The sequence below is a fragment of the Pteropus alecto genome, unplaced genomic scaffold (assembly GCF_000325575.1).
Source record: "Pteropus alecto unplaced genomic scaffold, ASM32557v1 scaffold125, whole genome shotgun sequence".
Taxonomy (NCBI): domain Eukaryota; kingdom Metazoa; phylum Chordata; class Mammalia; order Chiroptera; family Pteropodidae; genus Pteropus; species Pteropus alecto.
Genome location: NW_006436888.1, coordinates 2,117,459 through 2,132,702, shown reverse-complemented (window position 1 = coordinate 2,132,702; position 15,244 = coordinate 2,117,459). Strand labels below are relative to the sequence as shown.

The window sequence follows — 15,244 nt, the reverse complement described above, 5'->3', positions numbered from 1 at the left end:
AGTCCCTCTTCGTGACGTCCCAGGGCAGAGCCGTGGGCTCCGTGTCTTGGGTGGAGGTACCAGGGCCCCCAGGGCTGAGCAAAGCAGAGGAGCCATGCTCGGGGAGGCAGAGGGCCCCGATATCTTCCCATGCAAACGTGGAGGGGCCTCATGGGATTTGACAAGCCCTGCTTCCTGGTCCAGAGTGGCCACTGGGCCTGGCTACCCCTGCCTTATTTTGTAGCCAGTGGCCAGCCCTGTCCACCTCTGGGCCTCTGTGGTCCTATCTGTGCAATGGGGAGGCACTGGCTCTACCGCTCACCCTAGAATTAAACCTGAGGAGTGTCAAATGAGACGAGAGACCCCATGCTTGACTTTCTCTACACTTTCCCCCTAAAATGCCCTTTTTCTCTGTTCTAGTTGAAGAAAGTAATTTCCAACCTGACAAACCCACCGGCTCCAAAGTGAGCGAGCCCGGCACGCTGAAACGAGCCACCTCCGCTGCCTGCCGAAGGCTGGGCAGACGTCCTGTTTCTCCTCGACCGTCACACACCCCTCCCCTCCAGCCCAGCTCAGCTCCTCAGCAAAGCGGGCAGGCCCAGCTCAGCACCGAAAAGGGCCCCATGTTCACTATGTCCCATCCTCGGGCGGGACAAGTGCTACATGCCTCGAAGGACAAATCCCACCTCGGACAGAGCTCAGAATGCGAGATGGCAGAAAACCAGCTCACAGTATGTGCTCAGTGCAAGTTCATCAACTTCACAGATGAAGAGATTGGTGTACGTTATCACCAAGGGCAGGCGCAGATGCCCCCTAGGGGTTGTTTGACTCCCAGCCAGAGGCTCCTGAGAAAAATAAAGCCATCCCCCAGAGACGCAGTTCATCCCTCATTCCAGCCCCACGGTGCCGACGTGGCACCTCAGCTCTTCCCGTGCTGGCCTTGAGGGAGCTCTTGGGGTCCCTGGTGGTTGTGGGCATTGCAGGCCTGGGTCCCTGGTCTCCCACTCCTCACGCCCCCATTCCTGGCAGGGTCCCCCACCAGGTCTCACGATGCTTGTCCTCATGTAGAAGCAGGACCCTGTGGCCCCATTACCGTCACCCCAGCCCCAGGCTCCCCTTGGCTGAGCCAGTGTTGATAAAGTGGGGTCCCCAGGTATGGTTCCTTGGGGAGTCCACAGAACCTTGGGCATCCTCCATGGAGACTCTCCTAGCTGGGCAGCAGCATGTTGACCAGTGGTACGAGTGTTGGGAGTTAGGGGCTTTCCCCTAAGTCCCTTTAGACATCCCTCCAGGACCCCCAAGGACATGCCTGCTCCAGCAGAGACCAGGCCAAGTTCACCCAGCTTCAATTCACCACTTTAATGTCTTTAGAGAACCTTCTAAAGGAAGAGGGGAGGAGGGTGCCTGGAGGGGGAGCAGGGGCATAGGGGTTCAGAGAGTGAGGGACAGACAGATGCTCCATGAGATAGGTCTCCCCGTGATGACAGCTTAGGAACAGACGCTTAGCTACCAGAAGAGGCTACCCCACCTCTGATGCGGGGCTGAAGCCCAGAGGGAGAGGGGGAGGGCCTGAGCCCCGGGGTCAAGGCAGGGTCCCCAGGACCCATGCCAAGTGGGTGTCCCACGGTCGTCCGCCCGGAGGCCTGGCTGCTGGCTCCTCTGGGCAGCCTGCCGTGGTGTCTGCTGAGTCCTCGAGCTCGCTGATGGCAGAAACCCTGCAGGAGAAGCTGCCCACCTGAGCCGGTGAAGAGGGACAAGGAGGATATGGCTCCCACTGCTCGGGGCAGGTCCATGGAGGCACAGAGTGGTCCACAAGGAGTACTGGCCCCCATCCCCGCCTCACCCACCCCATGCCAGCCCTGAGGGGCCAAGAGAGGCCCAGCCCGACCTGATGCCCTGATACACCTGGGCTGCCCTCCAGGCAAGGTAGTGTGAGCAGGATCCGGGCCCCGCGGTCCCGCCTCAGTTATAGAACACCTCGTCCTCTGAGAGGGAGCCGCTGTCTACTGAGGGGAGGGAGCCCTGCAGGCAGGCCCCACCCTCAGACCCTGGGCCCCCCGGCAGCTGCTGCCAATGCTGCTGTTCAGGGCCAGGGGGCTGTGGGGCAGCAGCCGTGATGGGGGTCTCCTCGGGTGACGGCCAGCCATCAGGGGAGAGGCCTGGGGAGGAGAAGGCCAGAAGACTGTCCTGAAGGTGGATGCTCTCCAGGTCTGGAAAAGCAAAGGGAGGCGGGGTGAGGGACAAGGTCCCGGACCCTGCCCCTCGCCCGCTTCTGGTGTGTGAGTACGGGCAGGGGGCAGAAGACCAGCCTCCAAGCCCTGCTTTGTCACGGCCAAGCTCTGTGACCTTAGGCAAGTCACTGAACCTCTCTGAGCCCGTTTCTCCCTGGGGTTATAGGAGTGGTGGTGGCAGAGAGCGGAGTAGTTAGAGAAGCTCCGTGTGGGAGCCTTCTGTGCTCTGAGAATTGGGACAACCAGGGTTCTTCCCAGGCCTCCCCTCCCCCCACCATCAGAGGGCGGAGGAAATGAGAAAATCCGCTGGTGAAGGACCACGCAGGACCCAGCTGCGTGAAAGTGTTTGGCTGTGCTTGGTGTTAAGGGTCAGAGCCTGGCTCTTTGTATAGTAAGCCCTTAATTCGTATTATCTATTATTATTATTTTTTCCTTTATGCTCATGGCACTCCTGGGCAATGGGCAGGTTAAGTATCGCCAGCCTCATTTTTTGGACGAGGAAACTAAAGTTGAGGGGAGGAGAGGCTTGGCTGAGGTCACAGGGCAGGCATCCAGCGCCGGCTCTGCCCCACCCACCCCACCCTGGCGCCCACCCAGGCAGTACCCTGCAGTTGGACCATGTCCTGGGGGATGTCCTCGGGGTGCAGCTCCTCGTCGTCCAGAGAGGACCAGGCGCTCAGTGTGGCCTCCGTGATGGCAAACTGCTCAGCAACCCCTATGGGGGACAGTGGGACCCAGCTCAGAGGGGGCATGGTGGTGGTGGGGGGTGCACAGTGCCAGGACGGGCTGCCACCCAACAGCCTGGGAGTTAGCTGGGCTGTCCATCCAAGCCCTGGGGATCAGAGTGCCCACCTAATGCCCCGGCCACCCCTCACCTTGCTTTTTCCTGCCGAGACAATGCCCGGGTGGCAATGCTGTGTCCACTAAGGACCAGAGCCCTGGCCGGTCCCTGTCCCTGAGCTCCCCTTTTCCCACTGACCTGCAGCAAAGCGGGCCTCACGCAGCTCGTCTGGCAGGCAGCAATAATGCTCGTCCTCGTCTGGGGACAGCTCCCAGCCGGACTGCTGGGCGCTCCAGCCCTTCCACTCGATGAGGTGGGCCACACGGCCACGTGCCATGGCTGTGGGCTTTGTGATGTGGTCCTTGATGCTCTGCACCACCCCTGGGGACATCGAGGGCAGTCAGGTGACTGTCTTGACACAAGGCCCAGCTCAGAGCCCCACCTCCAATATCCCAAGCCCCCCAATAGCTCAAGCCCATCCACGGCTCGTACCCCACATCCATTCAAGGCCCCTTGTTCTCACAGCCCTGCACCTACCAATGCCTTGTACCCATCTAATTCCTCATGCCTGCCAATGCTTTGTGCCCACTCCCTGCCCCACGCCCTCCCCCAGCCCTAGGGCCCCCCTCACTTAGGTGCTCCCCACCCACTTGCAGGCCCCAAGCTCTCCTAGTGTCCCGCTCCCAGTCAGTGTCCCCGCCCACTTCCTGCTGCTTCTTCCCCAGGCCTGCCACAGCGCATTCCCTTTCTGACCAAGTTCAGACTCAAAGATATCGGCTCAAGGAGCCATCCACTCAAGATCCACCCAGCTCTCCCCTTGCCCATTAAGTAACAAGTGTGGCGAGAGCAGACCCCGTGTCTAGCCCAGTGCCAGCTCTGCCAAGAGCGAGATCTGTGAGGGGTGCAGCAGGCAGAGAAGACTTCCTGTAAGAGGCAGACTGAAGTGCAGCTTTGAAGGCAGGTTGAGTTGGACAGATCGGGGCAAGACTGAAGGCTTTTTCAGAGATAAGATGATGAAGGCATGGAAGAGTCTGGCGTGATTCCAGTATGCTGGGACTGGGGTGGCAGAAGAAGCTGGGGTGCCCAGACTGGGGGCTGAGAGAGCCAAGCCGAGGGCACCAAAGTTCTCCTTATAGCAGCGGGAGCCACAGTAGGGTGGTGAGCAGGAGAGTGACAGGTGAGCTCTGTGGTTTAGGAAGAGCATCCTAATCAGGGGCTTAGCGGCCAAAGGTGGAGGCAGGGGGTCGCTAGGGACCCAGCAAGAGACAGGGCAAGGGCTGGGCAGCTGCGGAGGAGGGCCTGAAGGAGTTCTTAGGACGAGACCCCTTGGATGTGGAAGCTGACAGAGGATTTTCAGGAGTGATTCAGCATCTCCTTTAATAGCAGTGGACGACAGATCTGTGGGTCACAGGGACCCTAAAGCCATGATATGAAGAATGGCAATACTTAAGAAAGATCGGGCATCCACAAAGGAAGCTAGAGACGAAACACTGGGAAAATGGGAAAGATGGGAGGTGCGCAGGAAGGGGCGAACCCCTGCCCCAAGATGGGGAGCGTCGGCAACCAGAGGTGGTTTTCGGAAGTGGTCCAAGGGGTCCTTGAAGGGCAGGTGAGGTCGAAGGAAGGGGTTTCGGGTGGAGGGAACAGTGTAGGCAAATGTGGGAGCAGGGAGGGAGTTAATGAAATGCGAGCCCAACGTGTATGAGCAAAGCCAGGAGCAAAGGAACTGCTGAGAACGGCCCAGAAGGCTGTGCTGTGGGCCACCTGGGCAGATGCTGTGGCAGAGTCCCTATCCTGGCCTGCCTGCCTGACCCCCAGCGCTCACACCTGCACGCTTCTCTGGAGACTCGCCCTTAGCTGATGGCAGCTGCCTCAGCCAGAGATGTCAGGAGTTGGGGGGTGCGGGCGGGCAGGAGAGAAGGGGGCTACCAGCCACTGACTGATGGAATAATATGATGTCAGCCCCCTCCCCTCAAAGGGCAGTGAATTCTGCAGTGCGATTCATGGCTCAGAGAGAGGAGGCTTCTGCTGCCACGTCTCTGCCCCTCCCCTATCCTGCCCCACAGCCCTCACTCCTACAGGTGGCCCTTGAGAAAATGCCTCAGTAGATCACACACAATTCCTGCCTCTGGCTCTGCATCTAGGGAACTGACCCAAGGTGGCGTCTGCTGCAGAGAGACAGGGTGACCACACCAGGCAGACATCTGAAAAATCGGGCCATCCCCTCAGAGCTTCTGGAGGCCCCAACAATCTCACCCTTGGGGGCGGGAGCCCTACGTCACTACTTCCTGCAGAATCCAGCTCGGAGCCTGGCTTTGAGAAAATGACTCCACGGGGCCGCAGTCCTGCCAGCTGCAATTGATCCTTGCAGCCCTACAGCTAGTGTCCAGGGTGGACAACGCAAACTCCAGGAGAGAGCAGCTGGTACCCACCCACGAGGGACGAGGTGGCCAGGGCTGCCACGTTGTAGTTGCTGGAGCAGGATCTAGAGTCGGACAGGTAGCCGTTGGTGGTCTGGAAGCACCTCTGTGGGAGGGGGAGGGGTGAGTAGGTGGGGGAGACCTGCCCAACACGTCCGCCCATCCCACCATCCTCATTACCCAGCCTCCCCAGGGCCCCTGGGCAGTGGACAGGGCCAGGGTGATCCTGCCAACTGCCACGGGACCATTTCCCAGCACCGTTTTCATCAGGCACCCCTCCCCCAGGGCTGGCAGGACTTGGTGCCCAGGCTGGGTCCAGTGGAGGGAGGGGCAGTGGTGTCAGCCGCGGCTGACCAGACTGGGCCACAGGCAAGTGCACTGACCTGCCAAGGATCCCAACAGAAATCCATCTGTTTGTCCTAAAATAAGAGAAGAGGATCAGGCAGGGCTTGGCACATTGTGCCAGCAGGTGGCATGAGTCTTAGGGTCCTGGGTGGAGGTGTGGGTCAGCCCTCTGATGCTCCCTGAGGGTGGGGTCTGCCTGCTCGTGAGTTGTGCCCTGGTGTCCCCTGGCATGCAGAGAAAGAAGTGGGGAGGGTGGCTCTGCCAGGGGAAGCAGTGGGTGAAAGGGACAGATCAGACCTGTGTTTGAGTTTTGACTCTGCCAGTTCTGCCTAGGTAGCCTGAGACTAGTGACTTAACATCTTGCAACATAAGTTTCTTCCTCTATAAAATGAGATAATGCCATTTACCTCTGGTTGTGGAGAAACATAAGTGACATAATGTAGGCAAAGTGCCTAGCATAATGCTTAGCATGTGGTATGTGCTCAAAATTTTAAAAAGATCATTATATCATGTGGTAGGCTCAAGCTACAACCTCTGGAGCAGGGGTGGAAATTATGTAGCAGGATTGGAGGTCCCTAGCAAGATCTTCCTAATCTATCTGGACTGAGAATTCTATTCCTTTTACTCTCCAGTAGGGAGTGCAGGCTACTAGGGATTCCTGGGCTGGTAAGAGAAGTTGTTATCTGCAAGCCTGAGTTAATTTGGGTGGGAAGCCCTTCAGGGTGGGATCCTCTCTTCTAAATAAGCCTGATCCAGTTCCTGGATGCCCAGCCCATTTCACACCTCTGCCCAGCTGAATACCAAACCTTAAGGGTTTTGATCCCACAAGAACTAGCCAAGCTTGGGGAGGGGAGGAGACTGGAATGGTTTCTGCCCCCTATGGGGATCTGGAGGGGACAGCCCAGGCGCCAGGGCAGAGGCAGGGGTGAAGGTGGAGATGAAGCATGACCAGTTACCTTGCCAGTGACGTAGTCTGGAGCAATGGTGGGTGGTGGGTGGTGGGAGGGCAAGTTTGGGCTCAGGGTGTCTGTGCCCTGAGGCATGGGGCAGTCCTTGTGGGCACTTGTGAACAGATCTGGAAATAAGAAAGACAGGAGGAACTTAGAAAAACTGAGTGTTCTGCTTACAAGCTCGTTCAGGTCAGCCCTGGGAAGCGGGTGTTACTTTATTATTACCTGTCCTCGTTTTGTAGGAAACAGACTCAAACCCACATCTGGCGAGAAGTCCAGCCAGGCTCTCCACCTGCTGGGTCCTCTCGGTGGGAATTACTTGCCCATCTGCTTGTCACTCCATTTTCACAATTCTAGCCCTCACGTTCCAGCACTTTTTTGACCCCACAGAGACCTCCAATCAATTTCCCCTACTACTTTCCACTAATAAACAAACAAACAAACAAAAATATCAGAGCATGATGACAGGTGGGAAGTGAGTGGCCCACACGGTCACAGGGAGGACCACGTCGAATCGGGTGGTCAGGGAAGGCCTCTCTGAGGAGGTGACCTTGAGCTGAGACCTGAATTCTTGGGTTGAATGGAAGAGGACTTCTCCACCCGCACGGGATAACAGGAAACATCCTTATTAGTCATTCGATTAATGCATTTATTTACTCTTTGAGGCATTCAAAGGTATTAGCTGAGCACCTGCTATGCGTCAGGCACAGTTCTGGGACCCAGTGACGAACAGGACAGAGATGGGTTCTGTTCATGGAGCTGACATTCTAGTGGGGGAGACAGATCATTAACCAAACACAATGAATAAGATGTTAGACAGCGATAACAACTGAAGAAAAAAAATGAGGGGCTGCGTGACTCGGGAGGGGGACCGGAGAGGGCTTCTCAGACCTGAGGCCTGAGTGTCACGAAAAACCCAGTTACGTAAGCATCTGGGGGATCGTCATTCATTCATTCATTCATCTATGCATCCATTCATGCTTTCACCCACTTGGCATCCCTCTATCGCATGTCTACTCTGTGCAAGGCCCTGGGGATTAAGACTTTGTCACTTCATCAGGGAGTCCCCTGTCTGATGGACAAAACCAGCCCCAACGCTTCCCCTTCAAACACAAGACTGACCCGGAAGAACACCAGCCAAGAACTCTTCTTTCTATACCCTGCTTTCCGGTGTGATGGCCCTGAGTTCTCACATCCATCTAGAGAGCTAGGAATCTGTCGCTCGACTTTACAGGTGAGGAAACTGAGGCACAGAGGGGAAAGCCACTAGCCCAAGGCACTCGGCCTGTAACTGGCCGTCAGGATCTGAGCCCTATCGGTCTGACACCGAGGTTCACTCTCTTCCGAAGCATAGAGGAGTCCTCCATGAGTTCTGGCAGGCTCTGGGCTGCACAGGAGAGCTGATGGGGAAGCTGGCCAGGACGGGGTGCTGGGAGGAAGGTGTTCCAGTCAGGGGTGCAGCTTGCACAAAGCCGTGGAGTCTGGAAGGGAGGACTGAGGAGCAGGGGCATCTGGGCTATTGCAGGACATTCACCCAGCCTCCAGCCCATCCTGTGCTGGGCGCTGGCTCCCACCACTCATGGTATGGAAGCAGGCACGGCTTCCTGGAGGGAGCTGAGGCCAAGGAGGTCCGGGGCGGGAGGTAGGAGGCATCAGGCAACCCCAGAGGCAGGGAGGGAGCTGGCTGCAGTGGACTTGCAGACTTGCAGAGGTGTTGACAGGGAGGTAAAGAAGTGAGCACTGGAGGGTGGTGTGGGTGCTCCACCCAACCCCCCAGATCTCTTTGGGTTGTTTTCTCCTAGTTCTGTGGTTTGCCTCCAAGGACAGCACCCATGACTCTTTCTAGGCAGGATGCTCTCCTGAAACTACCTGAGAATTTAGAGTGGGTGCAGGACCCCAGCTCTTTGGCTTGGGGTCAGAACACTCAGAGCTGAACTTTCATTCCAGAGTCCCCTGTGAGATCAAGCTAAGGTCACCCCCTTGGGACACCCTTTCCTGGCTTCAGCTCTCTCTATTCCTTCATATATCAGTTGTACCCCAATCCTTGTTTCAGAGTCTGCTCCAGGGCCAGCTGGGTCAGGCTCTGGTGCCAGACTGTCCAAATCCCAGCTCCGCCCTTCACTGCCTGTGGGACCTTGAGCGAGTGACTCTGCCTCTCTGAGATTCTGTTTTCCTCATTTGTAAAATGGTCAGTTGATGGAGACTGTTCTTGTCCTTCAGGAATTGCCTGCTAGGATCCCAAACTGAGAACAAAGAGGCACAAGGGCCCATGTTTTGAAGAAAGCCACCCTCATTGTCGGGGAGAGGGGTGCAGCCGCCCCAGCTACCCCAGCCTCAACTTCCCTTCTGACTGCGGTTACCTCTTTCTCCCAACAAATGGAATGTGGGGTTTCCCAGACACTCACTTGCAGAAATTTGGGATGCATGCAAAGGAGAGGCCAGCGTCTCACCCACTCCCAGGCGGGTGTCTGCACAGCTGGGAAGGGGGGTTAATAGGATAAAGGCTTTCTTTTTCTTTGTGTGTGTACTGGGTCATATTGCAAAATATATTTACGCCTATGGGTTTCAGTCAGAAAAGTTTGAGAGCCATCACTCATAAGGATCCAGTGTGCACAAGCCAGGGCCACTGAGATGCAGACAGGTGGCGCTGGCTACAGGCTGCCCCTAGGAACTTTGAAAGGTGCTGGAATATCTCTAAGGCTCCCGGCCATGGCGTGAGGCTGTTTTAAAACTTTGCGACTGAAGACAGAGAGTAAGGGGAGCTGAACACAGAGGAAGCTGGTAGGTCGTCAAAGGCCTGGAGGAGACATGACTGGAACAAGGTCATTCGTCTAGGAGCTGGTGGTGGACTTGGAGGACTCCTGGTTCCTGGCCCCTACCCGGCCTTCCTGCACCCAACCTCAGTTGAGGGACAGGCGCCTCTGCCAAAGATGCCTTCTCCCCCTGAGGACTTTGGCCCTGTGATGTCACAGGCTAGTTGCCATGGAGACATCAGGTAATGAACCAGCCCAGGGTGAAATCACAGGCTGCTCTTCGCCCAGCTGGGACCGTGGCCTCGTCACCACTGGCAACTGGAAAAACACAGCATTTCATGTGAGGTGGGGGCTGGGGGACTGCCTGAGGGGGCTCTTAGCCACTGCTCCTGTGGGTGCCTCCCTCTCCCATGGGAGGGGGTGGGCTCCTCCCCCTTTCTGGGTCCACATCTTACTCCCCTGACCTCAAGGTCTGAAGCCCCTTCTCAGATCTGCTTCCTCCCCCACCTCCCTTGGCCATGGAAGTGACGGGCCTTTGGTTGCCATGGTAACCTGGAGGGGGCCATCTTGATCCTTCAAGGAGAGGGGTGTCATGCAGATGCCTCCTTCGGAAGACAAGCCTTCGACCAGAGCTTCCCTGTTTACTAAGGATGCTTCCTGCCTCCCCAGGCCAGTTCCTCAGTCTGCTCTAGTCCAACCGCCAGACGGTTCCCCTGATGTGTAACCCACGCCCCTCTTGCTGCAAAGCGGCCACACTGGTTTTCTCTGCTTTTCCCTTTGGGGCGTCTGCAGCATAACCGCTCAGGTCTGAGTCATCTCGCTCCTCTCCCCGTTCTCTGGCGCTTCACATCCCAGCCCATTAGTCACCATGGGTGCCATGTCCCCGCAGAGGGAGGGCAGGGAGGGCCCGCGGTGAACCCGCTTTTCCTCAGCAGCTCAGAGAGGGGGAACCTCCTTTTGAAACCACATGATAACTGAGCAGCAGCCTGTGTCCGAAACCCCTGGCGATGCGGGTCCCTGGGCAGCCTGGGGCTTCCGCTCGAGGCTTCTCAGGCCCCTGTGGCCGAACACGTGGTACAGTCCCTCCAGCCCACCACTCATCCGGTGCGTAGTGCCCAGCTGTCACGTGCCCGGCTCTGGCCCTGGCTCCAAAGCGAACGCAGTGAGCAAGGTGTTCCTCTCGCAGTCCCTGCCCTGGGTTCGAATCCCAGCTTTTCACTGCCAGCTCCAGGGCTGTGGGCTTGTGACACGGCCCCTGTGCACCTCAGGGTTCTCGGCTGTGAAATGAGGATAGTGCAGTCCTCTGGAAAAGGGTAGCCGTGAGGGTGAGGCCCCTGCCACAGCACGGTCTCCAGACAAGACGTCTTCTCTGTCCCTCTCCCCTCCCGGACCTCAGATCCTCCTTCTGAACCAAGGGACAGACCTCGGGCACCACTCCTTTGATCCTGTCCTTAGGGCTGCAGCTTGCTCTAGGGCAGCGGTCCCCAACCTTTTTGGTGCCTATGAGAATCTAACGCCTGACGGTCTGGGGAGGAGCTGAGGCGGTGATGCTAGCGCTGGGGAGCGGCTGCGAATACAGATGAAGCTTCATCAGCTGCTCACCTCCTGCTGTGCGGCCGGTTCCTAACAGGCCACGGACTGGTATCGGTCCATGGCCCGGGGTTTGGGGATCTTAGGGGCTCTGCGGTGGGAGGCCACCCAGTGTGAGCCCTTGGTCTCTCTGCCTGGTGTGAGTCACTGCCATGGCAGCAGGCCATCGCTCTGAGTTTGGCTCAGACTCAAGTAGATAAAGTGCCCCCACTCCCCAGGACATTTGTTTATAGGTCACCAGAACCATGGCAGTAGCTTCATCTGTGAGTTGGTACAGCTCAGAGATGCTCAAAGGGGTCCCTTTCCAGGCCTAACCAAGGATGGAGGGTGACAACAGGCTCTTCTCTAGGACCTTCCACACACCCCGGCTCCTTTCTACGTCCTCTGCGATCCTGTGGCCCAACCTCTCTGAAACACGCTGCTCTAGCCTCACCTCCTCCAGGCAGCCTGCCTAGATTGGCCTCAGCTGTTTTAGGCTACTCTCTTACCAGCAGCCCTGATGGGCAAAGTCTGGCCTGCAGTGATTTGCGGCCACTGTTCATTAAACACCAAGCGTGTGTCAGGTACTGTCTTACGCTATTTCAACCATGAGCTCTCATTTAACCCTCACAACTCTGTTAGGCCCATTTTATAAATGGGGAAACGAAGGCTCAGAGAGGTTAAATCACTTCTGCAAGATCAGCAGCTCGTAAGTGGGGCTCACACCTAGGCCAGTCTACAACTCCAAAGTTTGGGTTCCAACTACTAACCAACGCCGATCTCCTCCTGAGAGGGCCATTTTTCCAAGTGTGTGTGTCTGTGTGTTTGTGTCTGTGCGCTGTGTCCTGCCTCTGCCATCAGACTCCTAAGGTCGCGTCCCCCTCCTCAGATTGGGAGCTCTGAAAGGGCGAGGCCCCATCGACTCCTCGCTCGGTCTCCCCACAGTGCCGAGGGCAAGACTCTGCTCCTCTGTGGTTCTGCTAAGGCCAAGGGGAGACAGGACGAGAGGGGCGGGGAGGGGGGTCATGGCCAAGGAGCCCTGGGCACTGTGGGTGGCTATGGTCAGCCTTCTTAGGGCTTGTGCCTCATCCCAGACATAATCAGACATCTGACCTTTCAGAAGAAAGTCCTCAGCCCCCCGTTTCTGCTCTTACAACCCCCTTGTCAGTGCCCCATGCACTGAGTCCTCCTGTGGGGCCAGGAGACTAATGGGTTGCTCTGGAGGAAAAGGCTGGGGTGGGGTAGGGGGCAGGCCGAGAGGTCCCAGTGCCGGGGGCTTGGGGCGGATACTGAGAAACCCTGGAGCTGGAGAGAAGGGGGAGCAAATCTAACTCCCCTTTGCTCCATATGAATTGTCACCAGTGGTGACAGCAAAGCCAAACCAAATACTAACCACTGGGGTTATTCCAGAGAGTTGCTTTTTTTAAAGCACTGGCCACGAGTTCTCTCCACGTGGGGGACATGAAAAGGCAAAGAGCAGAGGTTTCGTGCTCAGGCTCTGGGGTCACGCAGACCCGGAGTCCAATCCTGCCTCTCTGTGTCCTGGCTACGTGACCTCAAGTAAGACACTTCCTGTCTCCAAGCCCCATGTCCCTCTTCCCAGGCTGAAGGAGGACCAACTAGGTCAGCAAGGTGAAAGCTGCCTGGCTCAGGATAAACGTCCAACAAACAATAGCTTAAAAATAGATAATGAACACAAAATAGCTCCGGAAAACAGCGTTTGTTGCCTTAATCTGGTTCCAATTACTTTCCCCATGTCCTGAGCACCTCAAGTGCCTGCCGCCCACTACTTTTCCCATGAAAAGGCTGGGGCTCGACGCCTCTATAGCTTCCCCTTTCCCAGACAAGAGGGTCTCGATTAGCTGTCTGGACAAAAGGGTAATAATGAAAAAAGTAATAGCCAACACTTATGAGTGCTTACTATATGCAGGTATTGGCCCAAATGCTTTAGGTGAATTAAGTCATTTAATTCCCTTCCAACAACCCTAAAACATCAATACTTGTGTTATTCCCATTTTAGAGATGAGAACACTGAGATACATAAACAAGGTTAAGTAGCTGGCCGAGGTCACAGAGCTAGTGATGATAGAGCAGGGATGCAAACCTAGGCTGGCTGGACCCGGCGTCTGCACTCCTGACCTCTCAGGCCTGGCACGGAGAAGCTCACTGCTGCCGGAGGCTGGGAGCGGGCAGCTCTCCTAGGTGTGGTGTGTACCTGGGGTTTAAGGTTTGGCAGGGGTGACCCCAGCTGGGTGCAGGCATCAGCATGAGGCTCCAATTCCTGGTCTAGCTTCAGGCTGTGTACCTGGCACAGGGAAGCGCTTGGAGCAAGGGGGGCCTGTTATTAGCGATTTCGTGCAGGTGTGCAGACCGGCCTCTTGGGGCCCAGAAGCCCATGGAAACCCGTAGCCGGAGAGGGGCAGGACAGGAGCCGGGGCTGAGGGCTGGCCGTGTGGTGCAGAGGCTAAGAGCCCAGGCTCTGAAGTCGGCCTGATGGGGTTCAAATCCTGTCCCTGGTATTTCTTATCTGCGGGCCCCTGGGCAAGTCACTCAACTCCCCTCTATTTAGTGTCCCCATTTGTAAAATGGGGACAGTGATAGTATGTACCCCTTAATGGTTGTGCCTAAAAGGTCCCAACCAGTACCTGGTAAATGGAGCACTCAGTGACAATTAGAGGGGTGAGGGGCCTCCACTCAGGGGTTCAGCCACTCAGCGTCTCTGGGATGATGGTCGATGGTCCTCACATCCTGTCAGAGGACCTGGGCCCCAGTCCTCACACTGCCTTGAGTGACCTTGGCAGGTCCTAAGTGACCTTGGCAGTTTCCCTTCTTCCCCGGCCTCTGAACTGTGCTCAGCGGGTCTGCGGCTTACAGGCAGGTCCCTCAGTGCCTGGCATGGAAAAGCCGAGTGATGGGGAGCACTAGGCGACTGCCCAGAGCCTTTGGGTTCTGGAGACACACTGAGAGCCCGTTACACCGAAAGAACTGGAAACACTCTTCACTCTCAAAACCACCTTTCGACTCTGGCCAGGCTGCAGCCCTCATGAGGGCAGGTGCTGTGCAGGGCTTGTCGGTGCTGGATGCCCAGCGCGTACATGGTGCCCAGCACACAATAGGTGTCGTGTTAATATCAGCTTAAAGACTGAATAAGTGAATGAGCCTCACACAACCTAACCCCCACCGTGATTCCAGCCTGGACACCCTGCTGAGACATCCTGAGTCACTTACCTGCATGGACCAGTGGGCAGAGCCCTTGAGAGTCCAGAGAGGGAGGAGTGTTATGCTCCTTCCTCAACACCTGCCAGGACCAGCTCCCCCCGCCCCCCGGGGCCTGCCCAGCCCTCTCCAAGGCCCGTTCATCCATCATCATCGCCTAAGGAAGCCATTGGGGGCGATGGGTGGGGTGGCAGCCCCGCAAGGCCGTGTGGTTGGAGTCAGTGGATTTGGCCAGCACCTCTACCCCAGCCCCGCCCCCTCCCACTGTGGGGTGAGGACCGGTGGTGGGAAATGGCCCAGCCGACCTCTTCAAAGTGCTGCTCAGCAGCCCGCTGGGAAGCTGGAGAATTCCTAAGACCAACCTGCCACTCTCCAGGGCAGGCCGCTCCCGCGCCCAGGGCCACCGCAGAGAGAGCAGTGGGGCTCAGCACAGGAGGAGGACAGTGAAGGGTGCCAGTCCGGCTAGCGTTTAAAGCTCAGGGACACAGAGAAAGTCTCAGGGGTTACTGAGAACATCAGCTGTCTCTGTCCCCGCTTCCTGTCCCCTGACAGAGGATGGGGGTAAGGACAAAGAGTTCGCGGGGAGGATGGGGAAAGAAACCTTCTCTATAACCTGTTCACCTCCATTAACCCCTTGCTGCCAATGGGGTTCAGGGATAGGAGCATGGGATAAGGGGACAGAATGGGGGACACTGAGCCAGTAAGCCTGTGTCTTGAGTGGGTGTGGGAGGGTGATCTCCTGGTTCCCCCTCCGCACCCTGAGTACCTCCACATAGTCAGGAGCCACCAGAAGTCACCTGGCCCTCCAAAACACATGGCAGGGGGTGTGTGGCTGCAGAAAAGGAAGGGACCTTGTTTCATGCCACCTGCCAGGGGCTGGTTCCAAACGCGGCTGTGGCGGCGGTGCCCTCCCAGGGCTCTCTCCCCGTGCTGACCCCCATCCTCCCATGCCTTGTCCCCTAGGGCTCAGCGGGGCGGGGTGGGGGGAAGGGGGTGAGGT

General features: G+C 57.2%; 2 protein-coding genes across 2 annotated transcripts in view; one reads left to right on the top strand and one right to left on the bottom strand.

The window, feature by feature from the left end:
- The window catches only part of LOC102898934 (chloride channel protein ClC-Kb), an 11,207-nt gene extending 10,760 nt beyond the window's left edge, over positions 1-447 (top strand). The window contains exons 18-19 of the mRNA XM_006914417.1: positions 3-56; positions 400-447. Coding sequence (XP_006914479.1) covers positions 3-56; positions 400-447 — 102 coding nt within the window. The remainder of the gene's footprint in view (positions 1-2; positions 57-399) is intronic.
- An 889-nt stretch (positions 448-1,336) lies between these two features.
- The window catches only part of FAM131C (family with sequence similarity 131 member C), a 30,598-nt gene continuing 16,690 nt past the window's right edge, over positions 1,337-15,244 (bottom strand). Inside the window, exons 4-9 of the mRNA XM_006914416.3 lie at positions 6,713-6,902; positions 5,795-5,830; positions 5,424-5,517; positions 3,190-3,372; positions 2,815-2,925; positions 1,337-2,189 (exon numbers count right to left, since the gene is read on the bottom strand). Of these exons, the coding sequence (XP_006914478.2) occupies positions 1,942-2,189; positions 2,815-2,925; positions 3,190-3,372; positions 5,424-5,517; positions 5,795-5,830; positions 6,713-6,902 (862 nt within the window). The 3' untranslated portion in view covers positions 1,337-1,941. The remainder of the gene's footprint in view (positions 2,190-2,814; positions 2,926-3,189; positions 3,373-5,423; positions 5,518-5,794; positions 5,831-6,712; positions 6,903-15,244) is intronic.